At 34.7% G+C, this 16374-nt stretch overlaps 1 protein-coding gene across 3 annotated transcripts in view; it reads left to right on the plus strand.

Annotated features, from left to right (window-relative positions):
* EPHA6 (EPH receptor A6) overlaps positions 1 to 16374 on the plus strand; it is an 871253-nt gene that overhangs the window by 616298 nt on the left and 238581 nt on the right. For all 3 annotated transcript variants that reach the window (XM_044251185.1, XM_044251182.1, XM_044251184.1), the window contains 2 exons: positions 11773 to 11881; positions 15143 to 15216. In XM_044251185.1, coding sequence (XP_044107120.1) covers positions 11773 to 11881; positions 15143 to 15216 — 183 coding nt within the window. The remainder of the gene's footprint in view (positions 1 to 11772; positions 11882 to 15142; positions 15217 to 16374) is intronic.

Raw genomic sequence — 16374 nt, forward strand, 5'->3', positions numbered from 1 at the left:
AGGTTGGCTCCGTTAGAATCTCTCCAGACTTCGTTGCAGTGATCAGTTAGAAGTTGAGGTAAACAGTTTGCTGTTATTCAGTGCAGGCTTCGAGAAGTTTCAAACAATGATCCAAAAATATTTCCTTTAAAAGTTACTCATTTCCAGGGGATAATCAAATGAGTTTTGGCATAGGGAATAGCAGGTCCCTGTTGGATGCCAGTGATCTGAATTAGTTGGAGCACGGCGCTTGGGTCCATAAAGCTAAGAGAAATTGCCCTCAACTGCCAACATTGTTGGTTTGGGTGCTTTCGTAAAGCTTCCACTGAAGCCATATAAGAGACCTCAGCCATCGCCTCAAATCTGCTTTATTATTAACTGTGAAGATTAAGTAAAGATATTTACAGAAATTTGTTCAGCTCCAGATTTGGTAGCAGTGAGTTTATAATTAGATGTGTTTAAACTGGGCAGATTCTTCCACAATCTGATCTTAACAATGTTGTCTAGCTAAATTTTCAGAAATGTCTGTTCATTTGTTTGTATTTTTGGTGTGTTTGTTTTTACATCCATGTAGTTTTTATTAAGTCAATACATGAGGTCCATTCAATATAGGACAGACAGGACTAATTTTATCCTCTGACCAATCAGTCCATTAAAGATAAAGAAAATGGTTTTTTCCTAAGCAGAAGATTTGGTCTTCCTTGTATAAAAAAAGGGTTGTTTTAAAAAGGTAACCCCCCACACACCCTATTTTCCTTTATTCTTCCAATCTCATTCATATAATTATTGAGGCAAAGGCTGTGTTCTGCATAGAATAAAAATTTAATAATAAATGGAGATTAAAAACATCTAACTCAAATAACATAATAACAATAAGAATTATGAGTAGCTAATTTAGAAATATGAAGACCCACTTATTTTCCCTTCCCCTCATTATAGGATATGCATATGGAAAAATACAACCAAATTTTCTCTTCTTTGTTTCATTTCATTAAGTAGGACTCTCATTTTCAAGTGATAAAAACCCTATGATTTGATGAAAAGTGGGACTTTATTACCTTATTAATAAAAACTCAAGGAGTAGTGTGAGATTCAGACCAAATCCAAGTTCTCCAAACATGGCCTCAGTACTTTCTCAATCTCAGTTCTGCTTTTTTTTTTTTTTTTTTAATCTCCTCAATTGGATTTATCTTCTGGCAGTTTCTTCCCATATATTTACAAGAGTTTCTATCTCCAGTAAGAATTGCAATTTTAAGTAAACTCCCATCTCCCTCTATTCCACTCCTGAGAAAAACATAAGCGTGCTGATGTTTTTAGTGATGATGTCACTAAATTTTCATGATCCATTCTCTCCACCTTCCTATTCTTGTTCCTATTCTGCCTCGGAGTGCATGTATGTCGTCTCCATATATATGCAATGTCATTTCTTCACATTAGAATGTCCCAATATCTACTCATCACCTTGGTTACTTGCAAATTTCTTCTGATCCTTTCAGATTTGGCTTAAGAATCAACTCCTTTGGGGCGCCTGGGTGGCTCAGTGGGTTAAAGCCTCTGCATTCAGCTCAGGTTATGATCCCAGGGTCCTGGGATCAAGCCCCACATTGGGCTCTCTGCTCAGTGGGAAGCCTGTTTCCTCCTCTCTCTCTGCCTACTTGTGATTTCTCTGTCAAATAAATAAATAAAATCTTAAAAAAAAAAAGAATCAACTCCTTTTTAAGCCTTCCTTCCCTTTTTTTTTTTTTTTTTGAGATTATCACGCTCCTACTCTTCCCTCAAGACCCTCACACATGCCTCCATTTTAGCAACAGTTTCACCATATTACAGTTAAGGTTTGAGTGTCACCCTGGCTGAAGAGAAACTACTATGAGGATAGGAAACCAGGTTTAATTAAGCTTTCTTTGTCTCCGCAGTCCCTATGTCACAGTGTTTAGCACATTTTAAATGATTAATATGAGAATGAGAATGAGAATTCTCATTCTCATTCAGGGCTGAACAGATGCCTCAGAGGAATGAGAATTCACTCAAGAAATTTTCTAGAACTTTTTCTAAATAATCAATGTGTGCTTTTGTTTGTGTTTGTTTATGTTCTAAGTGTTTTTTAATTTAAATTCAAGTAGCCAACATATAATACATCATTAGTTTCAGATGTAGAGTTCAGTAATTCGTCAGTTGCGTTTAACATCCAGCGCTCACATCCCGCGTCCTCCCTAATGCTGGTCAGCCAGTTAGCCCATCCACCTACCCACCTCTCCTCCAGCAACCCTCAGTTTAATGTGTGCTTTAAATCAAGATTATTTTCTTCACATACTTTTCTATGAAAAATAGATTCTAAAGAAACCTTTAAGTTTGTAAGCCTTATGAAATTTGTGATCTATAATGACTATGCATTTAATTACAAAGCTTTTTACTTCAAGTCACACTGTTATATAGAGAAGCTATAGCCTCAAGTGCATGTGTATGTTTACAAATATGCAAATACTCACTATTAATATTATGGTGCACATTAAATAGTCCTTTGAAATTGAGTATCGTTTGTTCCAGGGAATTTGTGAAATTTGTAAGGAAATTCTATTATATACTGGATCTTAAAAAAAAAAAGATGACATATGCATGTATAAAGGCATAAGTATTTCAATTGCAAAATACGTTATCAAAGACCTATCTCAACTGCAAATAACAATATGAAATATAGACAATTACAAATTAAATCCTTGACATTTAGAATGTTAACAGAGTTCCAGATGTTTAAATGCCTCAATCACTTTTCTTTGTTCTTTGTCATGTGAAGCCTGCCTGTCAAGGCATCTTGACCATCTATTAATGCACACAAGAATCTTTAAAACAAAACAAATTGTGTTTCATGCTGCACTACCTGCTTCTGCTTCTGCCTCTCCATCAAGATGTACCCAACTCACATTTTCCAATTATCCCTGTGTCATTTGGCATTTTTATCTGACAACTAAATTAAGGTCATCAAGAAGAGCAAATCTTGAAATCTTCTCTGTCCCAATGTAGTCCAGTTTGATGTACTGAATTGCATCACTTCTGGAAAACTGGCAGCCCAGAGGAGGAAAGCACAGCAGTGAAATCACTTTCTGAAAAAGTATAATCCCAGCTAAGGATCCCTACTTCAGTAGACAGGATCCATGAGGCTTTTTTTTTTTCTATCCAGTTGAGAATTATTAACTGGTTTACTTGAGTGGAACACAGAATCCCTTGTCTTTGCCTTTCTCTCTCTTTCTCTCTCTCTCTCATCTTAGAAGTGTTTTTCCTGTTGGTAAATGGCAACAAATACTGAATATAAAAGAAACATATTAATATAATACCATTGTCAATACTCTCCTCTAAATATTTACTTCATTCAAAGCCTAAGCAGGGGTATTTGAATAAAAAATCTTAAGTCACACTATTTTCTATTAATTTATTTCTGAACATATTTAATACCAAAAAACAAATGTGTAAGGGGCTGTTTGTATAACTAGAACATTTTTAAGCAGGAGCATTACCAAATACCTCATATATGAAAACTCTTCTTTAGCCAGGGACATTTAATCCTTATATCTAGAATGTGTTCTTTATCACTTCCTCATGAATATTTATTAATTCTTAGATTGTGTAAGGCACTGTACTAATCCCATGTGATATAGAAATTTGAAAGATATTATTTCTGCCCTCAAAAAACTTACAGTATAATTGAAGTAAGCCAAAACCCCTGAAATCCTCAGAAAGTGAATCTTTTTTTGACCACTGAAGTTTTCAGACAAAGGTTTGGCCTTAAAAGTACTATTTTATTATTTTTAAGTATTTGCAGAGACATATTTTTCTAATTGTGCTCCCATAGACTCTTGCCCTTTTTAAATATCTTGGACATAAGTCTGCATGTTGTGATTGACCTTATATGATCATGTTGATGTTTTGAATTATAACATAGTGAGTCCTTCTGTGTTCTCTGAATTTTACAGGGATATTTGATCCTAAATTCCTGACTCCTGAGTAGTGTATATTTTGGGATCATATGTCAGATTTTCAGTTTCCCCAGTTCTTCTGGTGGTCAGCCTAGCAGCATACACTTCCACTTCATTCCTTCTCTTTAGATATCTTACCTTTGGCCTCCACTTACTTAATTTACTATTACTCTACTGTTTTGTGAACTTGGAAATCAATAAATACATCTGAAGTAAGAGTGTGAGGCATCAAAGCTGTTTTATGGAGTAAACTATGCATTCTTTAGTATGTGAATATCTATCGAATGTCTCTTCAGAGGCTTTTTGTCCACGTTGTTATTATTCCACTGCATTCCACATAGATGGAAGTTGCCATCTTGCTGAATTCAAATATGTGTGATGAGTATCTGAACAGCTGTGGGAAGAGGAGAGAACACGGATCAAAGAATTACTTAAAATGTAGGAATGGCAGAATTGATCAACCGAAGGCGAAGGAGAGAATTATGGGAGGGCTGAGTCCAAAGGTTCAGGCCTGGACATCTCTATGAATGGTGTTTCCACTGCCGTGGGATGATTTTACCCTCTAGGCACTGAGAAAGACTCTGAATATTTTAAAATATTATTTTGAAGAATAATCATGCGACCACATAATGTGAGATGGATTGGGAAGAATACTGTAGAAAGCCAATTGAATAGAAAAACATAAACGTAGCCTAATCATGGGAGGCTGAAGCCTGAAATGAGGTTGTGCCAGTGGTAATAAACATAAAATAATGTAAGACATGATAAAGATTTGATTCTGGACATGAAATTATAGGGAAAGGTAGAATCAAAGATGACCACACATTTCAAGTCCAGGTAGACAAGAGAATAACAGCATCATCTACAAAATCACAAAATTCTGTTTGTCTAGGAGAAATATATCCTCAGCTTTCATTTGTATGTCATACACATATGTCTATATAACCATACAGTGTTGAGGTTTTACAGATTAGTTTCCATTATATATTGCTAAATCTTTGTAAATCTTTGTATATGTATCTCATTTCATAAGGTTAAACTAATCCTGATTAGAGTATATGACCTAAGGGGAATTTTTTTTTCCCAGAAAAAAAAAAAAAAATCTAAAGATTTCCTGCATGTTCTGTCAATAAATCTTAAGATTAATTTACTGGGTACTGTCAATCCATTACAATGTTGAGATTTCTCCTGTGCTTTTAAAAAAAATCATTTTGGTGAAATGAGATAATATCACTTGAAATTTTGATGTTTCATCAAGAACTGGGAGTCACAAATAAAACATGTAAATACGAAACAATATATACCACCATTTATTTCCCTGGAAAGCATTTTGAGAAAACTTTACTCAAAAAAAGAAAATTATGTAACTGCTGTCTTCAATAACTTTAAAAAGATGTTCATAACAGAAAAGAGTTAACTTTAAAAGCTATTCCACAGAAAATGACACAGCATACAAATAACAGATTTTACTTTGAAATGTAAATATAAACTAGAATAATCTTGATTACAGAGAGACAAAAATCATGTCTCAGTAGAAGAAAATTCTTTGGTTAAAAATAGACAAATTGCTTTTCTCTCATATCCTAAAGACATGAAATTTATTTTCTTAAATCTATTTTTTAGAAGTATTTGGATTCCAAGTAAAGAACCTCACTTTTTTTTCTCTTTAAATAGAAACAACTAAAGTAAACCTCACTTATAATGGCATCCTGACTTATGCCAAGCATTGGCTAGGTACTAAGCTCTTGTTCAGGAACAATTTTGCATCTCTTTTTGGATAATTGCTTCCTCTTAAGGAAGTGTGCCTCTTTCCAAACCATACAATGAAATAATTATTTTAGTATACTTGTATTTTTCCAAGACTACAACCTCATTCCATTAAGCAAAGGAACAAATTTCCGATCAACATTTCTTACCTGGATGTCATTGTTTCTTTTTAAGGACATATTTGCTCTTTAGGGTGTTATTTACATTAGTAAATGATATACGTTTTCTCCTATAAAACTAATTAGAAATAATCTTTTAGGATTAAAAAATGACTAGATGATACTAACAGACAAGTTGTCACACATGCCAGGGGAATTTGTAGCTATACTGTATTTTTCTGGAATCTATTTGGTAGATGATTTTAAGGTTTCTCTGTCTAAATGTCTACTTAAATTAATCAGGTCCTTGAGGTCTCTAACCAAGGAACAAGTACATCTCCTTCTCCTCTTTTTTTTTCCCTCCTTCTCTTCCTCCTCCTTCTCTTAACACAGGTAGTTGACTTTGAACAACACGGGTTTGAACTTTGCGTGTTCACTTACACAGAGATTTAATTTTATTTTAGTAGTTTTTTTTTCCTTGCAAAAAGTTTTATTGTTTTCACTTGGCCCAAGACTTGGGACAAAGCTCCAGAGTGGTTAAAATGCTGCATAGTTGCTGCAGGGAAAGGATTAGGCAGAAGCCCTGACATGGGAACCTCTGAGCCCCAGAGGCTCAAAGCTGCGCTGGAGCCCTTTTTTTTATTTTTTATTTTTTTATTTATTTTATTTTATTTTTTCAGTGTTCCAAGATTCATTGTTTATGCACCACATCCAGTGCTTTATGCAATACGTACCCTCCTTAATATTCACCACCAGGCTTTTAAAGAGATACTCGCCCAGCCCAGCCTGGGAACCACCCAGCCTGTGGAGCATAGTCAGGTGGTTGCCATCTTCTTGATGAATTTCACCTTCTCATCCAGGAAGTGGTTCTACAGGAAGTCACAGAGACAGGGAAGTGTGTGAGGCAGAATCTGGGGCACGCGGATCCCAAACAGCTTGGCCCAGGTTCTTCCCAGGGCCGTCATGGCTTTTACAGCATCCAGGGTTTTAACCCACTCATTTTGGGATGGTTTCTGCATGTCCTGGAATAGGGCGCGACCATCCCAGCTGGTTTTGCATCTTCAAGAGCCCCTCAGTGCTCTCCTGCTTCTCCTACCCCACCTCACAGAAGAATGGCCCACACCCTCCAGAGCCACATTATGAGGCTGAAATAAAAGCCCAAAGAGAAGTAGATGCAGGAGGCCAGCTGAGGCTTGTTGACCAGGTGGCTGGCAGCAGCCTCCACCTCGGTGGAATAATTCTGATGAATCTGGGAGTTCACAGTTGCTCAGCAAGAAGGAAATAAGCTCAAAAAATGGTATTGACTAGTCCCAGAGGCAAATGATGGCTTGAGATTATGATTTCAAAGGTGGTGACTGGAAAAGAGTTAGGAGGGTGGCCCGAGGCTGGAAGAAGGGATGTTGTTGATAATACACACAATATGTGCTAACCAATTGTTTGTATTATTGGAAAAGGCTGCCAATCAATAATGGGCTATTACTATTTAACAGTAGTTAAGTTTTGGGGGAGTCAAAAGCTATGCAGTGATTTTCGACTGCAGGGGTTGGCACTGTAATTCTCACACTGCCCAAGAATCAGCTTATTTCCTAACTGCCACTCTGCGGACTCATTGCTAGTGACTGCTTATTCTTTTTCCAGAGCAACCCCTATGTATCCCTTTTGTAACAGTTCTTACACTTGTAATTACTTGTTTATTGTCTATCTTTGCCATGAACAGTAAATCCAGGAAGGAAATGATGGTCTTTTTTCTTCATCACTGAATCTCCTGTGTTTATCTCAGTGTCTGCCATGTAATAAGTGCTCAACAAACATTTGTTGAATGAATTGATGAGTTCTTAACCTTAAAGTCACATTTCTAAGCTTAATTAATTTGATTTAATATAGAAGTCTGCACTACTAGAAGTAGTTCCTGCTTTCTGGGAAGTATTATCTCCAAGCATACAGAATAATTTGATTCTTCTGATTAAAATTATGTTGGGTAGACTTACTTCACGGGAAGGTGAAGATATAGATTATCCTAGGTTAATCTGATTTTTTTTTTGAACAGAATCACCCAATGCAAACCATCATTCAATCCATTCCCTCAAATATTTATTGAGCTACTACTATGTATTAGGCCTTATGGGCTGAATACTGTATTAAGTTTCCTAGAGCTGTTGTCATAAATGACACACACAAAAGAAATTCTTTCACAGTTATGGAGGCCAGAAGCATACACCCTCCTAAGGCTCTAGGAAAGAAACCTTCCTAGTCTCTTCTGAGTCCTGGACGCTCCAGACATTCCTTGCCTTGTGGCTGCTTATCTCCACAGTCTCTACCTCTGTCTTCACATGGACTTCTCTTCTTTGTCTTCTCTTTTGTCTCTTTGTCATTGGATTTGGGTCCACCCAGCTAGTACAGGATGACTGATATCCTTAACTTATTTGCACCTGCAAATTCTCTCTCTCTCTCTTTTTTCTGTAGGGGCAGAGAGAGGGGTAATGCAGATGTCATCATTCAACTTACTATAGATACAATAGTGAATGATAAAATCCCTGACCTCATGGAATTTGTAAAAAAAAAAATTACAAAAGAAGTGATTTCAATAAAACATGATAGAAATTTATTGGTAGAGGTAGTATAAGGGTCTGTGGGAACATAAATCTGTGAACCTAATCAAATCTAAAAGCTTCCCAAATGATATGATGTTCAAGTAAGAGGACTGACTAGGACTTGACCATGAAAGAGAGTTTGACACTCTCTTTCAAGCAACTGGAAGAAATTCAGCAGAGTTAGTGAATGATATTAATCTGGAAATATGTATTTAGAGCCATTTGTAGAGAGCCTTGTGAACAAAGCTAAGGACTATAGACAGCCTTCATCCTGAGATAGAGCTCGGTGACTGGCCAACACTAATATGATAAAAAGGCAGAAATTATCCCCATTAAGGACCAAGAGCTGCAGCACAGGTCATGAGTGTCTCTCTTATTTTCAAAGGCAAATCTTGTTCTTCCCAATATTTGTAGTCTTTATGGATAACACAGTATCATAATAAAATTGCTCTGAGAGGTTGTGACAGACATTTAATTAAACATTCTCATTCTACAGACCTGACACCAGGGTCAAGCAAAACGGATTGAGGTCCCACAAAAGCACTGGATCTAACCATTTGTTCTGTTAATGAAAATGGTCATGTAAAATATTGGCATCAGCATGGGCCTGGAGCCTGGCAAATCAGAGTTAGATTGCCAGCTTCCCTGTGTACAAGAAGTATGACCTTATACTAATACTATAACCACTTAAACTAGGAATAATAGTAGTACCTACCTATTAAGATCATTGTGCAGAATAATGCTGAATTTGTGCAGAATAGTGCTTAATTTGAAGTACTAAGCATAGTGCTCTAGGAGAGTTTATTATGAAACAAATAGTGGCTGCTGTTGATGACGATGATGTTCCTAATATTTTCATAATCATCACAGCCCCATAATCCATGGCATTTTACTCCCAGTATAATAGTGTATCACCTTATGGGCTCTTATTTTCAAATGACTTATATATTTATATATAGTTGAGCTTTAAACAACATGAGGGTTAGGGACACCAACCACCCCCATTGCCCTAGCAGTCAAAAATCCACATACACATTTTGACTCCCCCAAAACTTAACTACTAATAGCCTACTATTGACCAGAAGCCTTACCAAAAACATAAATAGTCAATTAACACATATTTTGTAAGTTATATGTATTATATACTATATTCTTGCCTGTGCTCGCTCTCTACCCCCCCCCGATAAATAAATAAAAATCTTTAAAAAAAACAATACCATGCTGTATTATTTTTTTTTTAATGTGCATATAAGTGGACCCATGCAGTTCAGACTTGCGTTGTTCAAGGGTCAACAATATGCTAATCTTCAAAGAAGAGTGTCTAGGATTTCTGGTGCAGAATTTAAAAAACAAAACAATTACACAGGCATATGCATTTTTCAAATTGTTACAACTTAATATTCTGTTATTCAATTAAAATTTTAATTGAAGCAAAGTTCATAAATATGTAATTACAAGGGTGAAAAAGAAGATATATTAGTAAAACTGGCAATTTGCTAAGTAATTATTTAAGTTAAACAACACAGTATTCTATAATAAAGTAATCTGATTTTCAAAAGGCCCAATTACATAATCTTCTCCTCCATCTGAATTTTGAATATACGGCCCCAATAAATTATTTGCTACCTGGCTATTGTGAAAATATAAGCTCCAGTTTTCAAAACTCTTGAACTATATTATATATTTTACAAATACAAAGTTTTGCTAAGTAAATGTTTTCTTTTTAAATGCCATCTTCTTTATCTTCAAAAAGTTAATGTTGTTTTCTGTAACATCTATTCTTTATAATTTGTTATTCAATAATTTTCAGTGTGAAAATGTGACATTTTAGAGCACACATTAATTCCCATAGTATCAGTGCTATTTTGAAGATTAGGAAATTCATTGAGGACCTAATAAAACATCTTCACATTATTGGATAAGATGCAACACTTTAACTTTTATCTGGGCAGATTATGAGCTAAAAGAAATAGATGCCTGAATATATCTTAATTAAATCATACTGATAAAAATCTAATTCCAAGGTTTAATAGGTTTCTTACTGAAACCTGAACATAAATGATTTTTAATTTTATTTACATTTAGATTTCTCAAAAAGCCTTTTGAATGCTATGACTGGTTTCTTACTCAACAATAGCTTTTAATGTTCAGATATTTTCTAGTAGGTATGTCATTTTTATTGAGGAAGTTACTACTCTGGATATAAATTTGCACATAGCATACTGCATACTTGATTCCCAGAAGAAGATCTACTTCTGTGAAAGTCTTGAAGTATCCAAGTTTAACAAGTTGTTGTATTAGAAAATTAAATGTTTTTCAGTTATATTCTTTCTTTGGTTCAGTTTTCTGTGTGTAAATGATTTGATTAATAGATTTTTACAGTAATCAAAATAAAAATCAAGCTTTATTCTAGTTAAAGGAGATTAAGGGACTGATTGACTCAATATTTTAGAATATTGGTAATTAACTGAATTATTACTTCAAGGTATAGCATAAGGAGAAATGAAACAAAAATCTGAAGGTTGAATTCTGGTGACAATCATGTGTAGAGTTGGGCAAGTTCTGTACCTTCTCTGGGCTTCAGTTTTCTTGCCTCTGTTCCTAAGCAATAGTTCCTATCCTATTCAATAAAAAATATATCTGTTTAAAACTTCAATAATACACAAAATAAGAAGTGCCAATTAATTAATTGAACTAATATATTTTAAAAGACTCCTGGGAAGTAGTAAAAGCATCCAATATAGTTTTAGATAGTTTTGTCAATGAAGAGTTAATATGTTGATACCATATGTTATCTAGTCTTCTCTTCAAAAAAGGAAGCTTTCAAATGTCATTTTTTCAATTACTGCTAGACATCTAAGAACTTACCATGTACACTCTTGTGCTGTTGAGTGAGAGTTCTTAAATTTCATGTTTGAGTTAAGCTCCATGAAATATAAAAAAGCTCATTCTTAAGTGAATTATGCAGTAGTCTTTCCACTTTGAGGAAATAGACATCAAACAGTGGGTAAAGCCTAGTCTGTTGATCAGAGTGTTTAAGGAAATAAATTAGCAATTACATAAACAAAATCCTTTTAAGTCCATCTGCTGATTTAAATTTGCAACAAATATTTATTCCTAAAATGTGGGATACTAAGAATCCATCTACTTTATTTGTATTTTTCTGAAAAAAGAAGAAAAAGTGATGTGGGTTATGACCTCAGCCTTCAGCCCTTACTTTAAGTTTGCATCCTGTGTGCCAAATAAAAGCAAATACAGTATGGATTTTTGGTGTCCATTACTATATTTTCAAGTACATACTAAGTTGTAAAATAATTTTAGTAGTGAAATGTCACCCAGGGAAATTTTAATATTGTATTTGTGTTTCAGCTTCTGACATGGCGGCCGAACAGGGACAGATTCTCGTGATAGCCACTGCGGCTGTTGGGGGATTTACTCTCCTCGTCATTCTTACTTTGTTCTTCTTAATCACTGGGAGGTAACTAAAGCATACCAGATGATTACCAAGATTTGTGAATAACCATTCTCTTATATACTTTGTATTCATACGCTTTTCAACATAACAAACCAGGTCTGAGAGAAAAGGGGATCAGGGGAGATTCTGCTCTAAATGAAGTTTGTACAATAACAGAACCACCTGGCTAGTTCTCTGTTATCAATACACTTCTGAATATGAAAGCAACTAATGATTAGATTAAAACACTTTGAAAGCTATGAATGAGATAAATTCTTACTCAATTAAGTTACTTCTGAGGTTTCCTTTGCTACATTCAAATTATCCCATCAAAGGGATTTTTCTTGGGGGAAAAATAATTCAACAGAGAATTTATATAAAAGCTCTTTATAAACAGTGTTATAGAATGTATTATATTTATTCATTAAATAGTGAAAGGATCTATAGTAGTATTATGTTAATTGGTTTTATAAACCTGGTATTACTCCACTTAGTGTAATAATGATGAAAATTTAGAGTAACAATAAATTTAACATAACAAAAGACCTAGATTGGAATCCTGACTAGCTGGTCAAAGTGCTTCACCCGTCTAAAACTTTTATTTCTGTTTTTGTACATATTTGGTATAACAATGAATTAAAACCATTTGTTAGCTTTTTGATATATTGGGTTATTACCATGAGCCAAGTACTGACAATACAGAGATGTGAGTAAAGATAGTATGTATGAAATCACATAAAAGAACAAGTAGTATTTCTATGTAAGCCTTGATATTAAGCCTCAACAGGCCTTTGTCATATATTGTCAGTATATTGCATCATATTTTTATTCCCACAACAGGAGCAATAATTCCTGCTAGAATATCAAGAGGGGCACAAAAGAATACCTTAAGAGTTTTCTTGATAATCTGAAAAACACACACATTTCAAAAAACCAATGTCATGATTTAAAAGTGCAATGAGAATGCCAGCCAAAAACTGTGCATCCATGAGGACACCAGCCAAAGTATGCCATCTCAACTGGAAAATGTTGATATTTGATAATAATCAGAAATGACAAAGAGCTACCTTCAGGGGCAATAGTTCAATGAACTATAAACACCCTTTGTTTTGTTCATTTTAAAACTTGACTTATGTATCAATATTTTATTAAAATTAATTTTAAAAATTATAGAGGATATGCATGCATGGAAAATTTATTACCTACAATTTTAGAGCAGGCTAAATGTGCAGATCAATAAATTCACAAGTATTTAGAAGGCAGTTGTCAAAGGTGGGTCCCTCCCTGACTGTAATTGGTACCCATTGGAGGTATCAGATTTAGTTGTAACAAACCCACTTTTATAGAACTTATCAAGGATAAGAGAAATACCTGAATATTGTAATGTGGTTGAGTTGAAATGGTGACTTCTTTATGACATTAATTGTAAAAGGGACACATTTACCTATGTGTACTTAAATATTTTCTGAATTAATAGGCCTAGTATTGCCCTTATAATAGAGAGTATCTCAGAGTCTCTTGTGTTGGGAGACTGATTAGATGATAAAAAAGTCATAGCTATAGTAATAAGAAAAAAGAAAAATATCTAATGAAAGAATGCAGGAAATACTGATAAATTAATCGTAATAGAAAGGACTAGTTTGGGCATGTCCTGGTGACATCACCAGACACCATTGCCCGATACTCTCCTATTTCTCACTCCCTTTATACCTCATGCTAACCTCTCACAGCTCCTGCCACCATCTCAGCTTTTACAACTGTCTTTTAGTGGGCAAAAAACAAATTTTGGATTCTTTAAACCAACTAACCATTTGGTTGAAAACAGAATATTCAATATAATATCCTACATATACTAAACAGGACCTACAAAATCCTTAGTCATTAGCAAGGGAGAACTGGTTATAAAAACAACAGCAGCTATGGTGAGTGCTGTGAAGTGTGTAAACCTGGCGATTCTGAGACTTGTACCCCTGAGGATAAAAATATATGTTTATTTAAAAAAAAATTAAAATTAAAAAAAAAAAACAGCATCAACAACAACAGAAAGAAGAAAACAAAACCCTATGCATCCTGGTGGAGGTCTAAACTTGTTTGCCAGAAAAAACAAATCAAAAACCCACAAACACAAAAAACAAAACAAAAATCCAAAAATAACAAGTTAGAGTTTTTCTGATCCTATCTAGGACTGTCTTTCAGGAAGAGGGATTAAACACAGTTTTGGTGCATGGAAAGTCACAATGACAATTAGGTTAAAAAAAATAAACATACCAACACTTAATGTGTTGCTATATGATTAACCTTTAGTCCTTAGGCTAACTCAGTTTGCCGTAATAAACTTGAGAGCTGGGCTCAAATGTTATCTTTATTTGGGATTTCTGAAGCAGAATTTGAATATCACTTAAAAAGATAATCCAATGATAAAAGAAAAATTTGTACTAAATTATTTTCAGCTTTTACTTTCCATGTTTGCCAGCTTATATAGCATTAGAAACCACTTTACTATTCTACATCCTGGAGAAGATGATTTCAATTATACAAGATTAAAAAAAAATTCATTTTGAAGTATCCCTTAAGCACTTTGATAAGGGGAGTACTCATTGGAAATTATTCTGTAAAAACTCTAAAACATTTCTGAATAAATACTCAATTTGCCTTAGGATTTGAGAACAAATTCACATTGAGAGATTGGATTGTATACCACAGATGTATTCTGTTTAATCATTTGGAATTAGAAATTTGATGAACTGTCAAATCATATGGATGCTGATGAATTTAATCATGTTGAAGAAATCATGCAAGATAAGCATCTCCCCTTTCTTAGAGCACAATCATCCCAAGAGAGAATGGAACACACCTCTACCAAATTTCTGACATCAAAAAAAAGAAATCATGCTCTTTAGCAATGAAACTAGAAGACAGTTGTCTAAATGCCTGAGATTTTTGACTCAAAAAACATGTTCTCACTTTGACTTTTAATGCTTTTTGACAGCTCTAACTATTAGAAGTTACATAAGGAAGGATATGTTGGTTATTTCTGATTATAGAATATTCTCTAAGATTCCTATCATTTGGATTAATCAATCCACTTGGGAGTATTTTATTCTCATTTAGTGTTAATTTTGATGTATATAAAAAACCTTGTATGGAGTATTTTCACATGTTATAAATATTTTCATTAAAAAATGGCCTTTATGATAAGAACTTTGCCTATGGGTGATAGGTATTTTAGTTGGTTTTGATTCTCATTCAGTTCTAAAAATAAGATTCTATTTACCTTTTTTAAAGGTGCCAGTGGTACATAAAGGCCAAAATGAAGTCAGAAGAGAAGAGAAGAAACCACTTACAGCAGAATGGGCATTGTAAGTAGTACAGTGACTCTTCCATTGTTTTACATTGTTCCAGCCCTCGGGACTTCATTTTAGACTTACATCCACGGAGTTGAGAAAATCTGAAAAAGTGTACTTCCAGCCTTAAGAGTTTTCATCTGGTTTCCAGGTTTGTTTGTGGAAATTGCACCTGCTTCTCATTAAATGACAGTACTTTTTTTTACTAATTCTGCTTGATGGAAAACACAAAGACTGAATATGCTAAAAATACAAGATGACTGCTTATATCTAGTCATTTTCCGCTCACAATGGCTCCTGAATGTGAGTTGGTTTTATTTAGTAGAGCATTAGCCATAGAAATATTAAGGAATTTTTATTCCTTCTTGTAGGGATTGTCATTTTAAACATATAACAAATCATTTTATAATTCATTAGCACTAAAAAAGAAAATCAGCTCTTTAACTTTTAGAATATGTATGAAATCCTTGAGCTGACTACAAGGTTATATTCATTTGTAGAATCTCTTCCCAAGCAAGCTATAATTACCACTATAGTTGGTTTGATAATTGCCACCCTCTCCTCCCCAACGCCCACCTACACCTCCACATCCAAATGGCAAACTACTTTGTCAAGACAGTTTCTCTGTCGTGAGACTCTGAATTAACAAGAAAGGGATGTTCTCTAATTAACCGCAATATAGAGATAATGTGTGAGGCACATTGTTTAACTATTTAAATTCATCTTTACTTCAAGTTGAGCAAAAAGAATAAGGGACTTTTCGATCTATACCACTTGCTGAAGGGGGCAGAAAGGATTTAAGAGATGGTTTAGGGCTATTTCGGAGGCTCACAGATTTTTCAGGGGTCTGCGGACTATCTGTATAGAATGTTCTCCCCTCCCTCACCCATGTTCTGACTCAGAGAATCCATGGGAGGGCCAAGACACACAGTTTTAACAAGGCCTCCCTAGTTGCTCTTTTTTTTTGCAATACGTTTGAGGCTTGCTGCCTTGGCAGAGAGCAGAATGCTGACAGACAGTACCAACCATGAGATGAGCAGGAAACACTGTGAACAGTTGCAGAAAACTGGATCCAAACACCTGGAAAGATGACATACGCTGAGAAACCTTAAGATTCACTGCAGGGCATTTAGTACTGAAATGCAGAGGGAAAAGATGCTCCTGAGGTATTTG

This window comes from Neovison vison, chromosome 6 (assembly GCF_020171115.1).
Source record: "Neovison vison isolate M4711 chromosome 6, ASM_NN_V1, whole genome shotgun sequence".
Classification (NCBI taxonomy): domain Eukaryota; kingdom Metazoa; phylum Chordata; class Mammalia; order Carnivora; family Mustelidae; genus Neogale; species Neogale vison.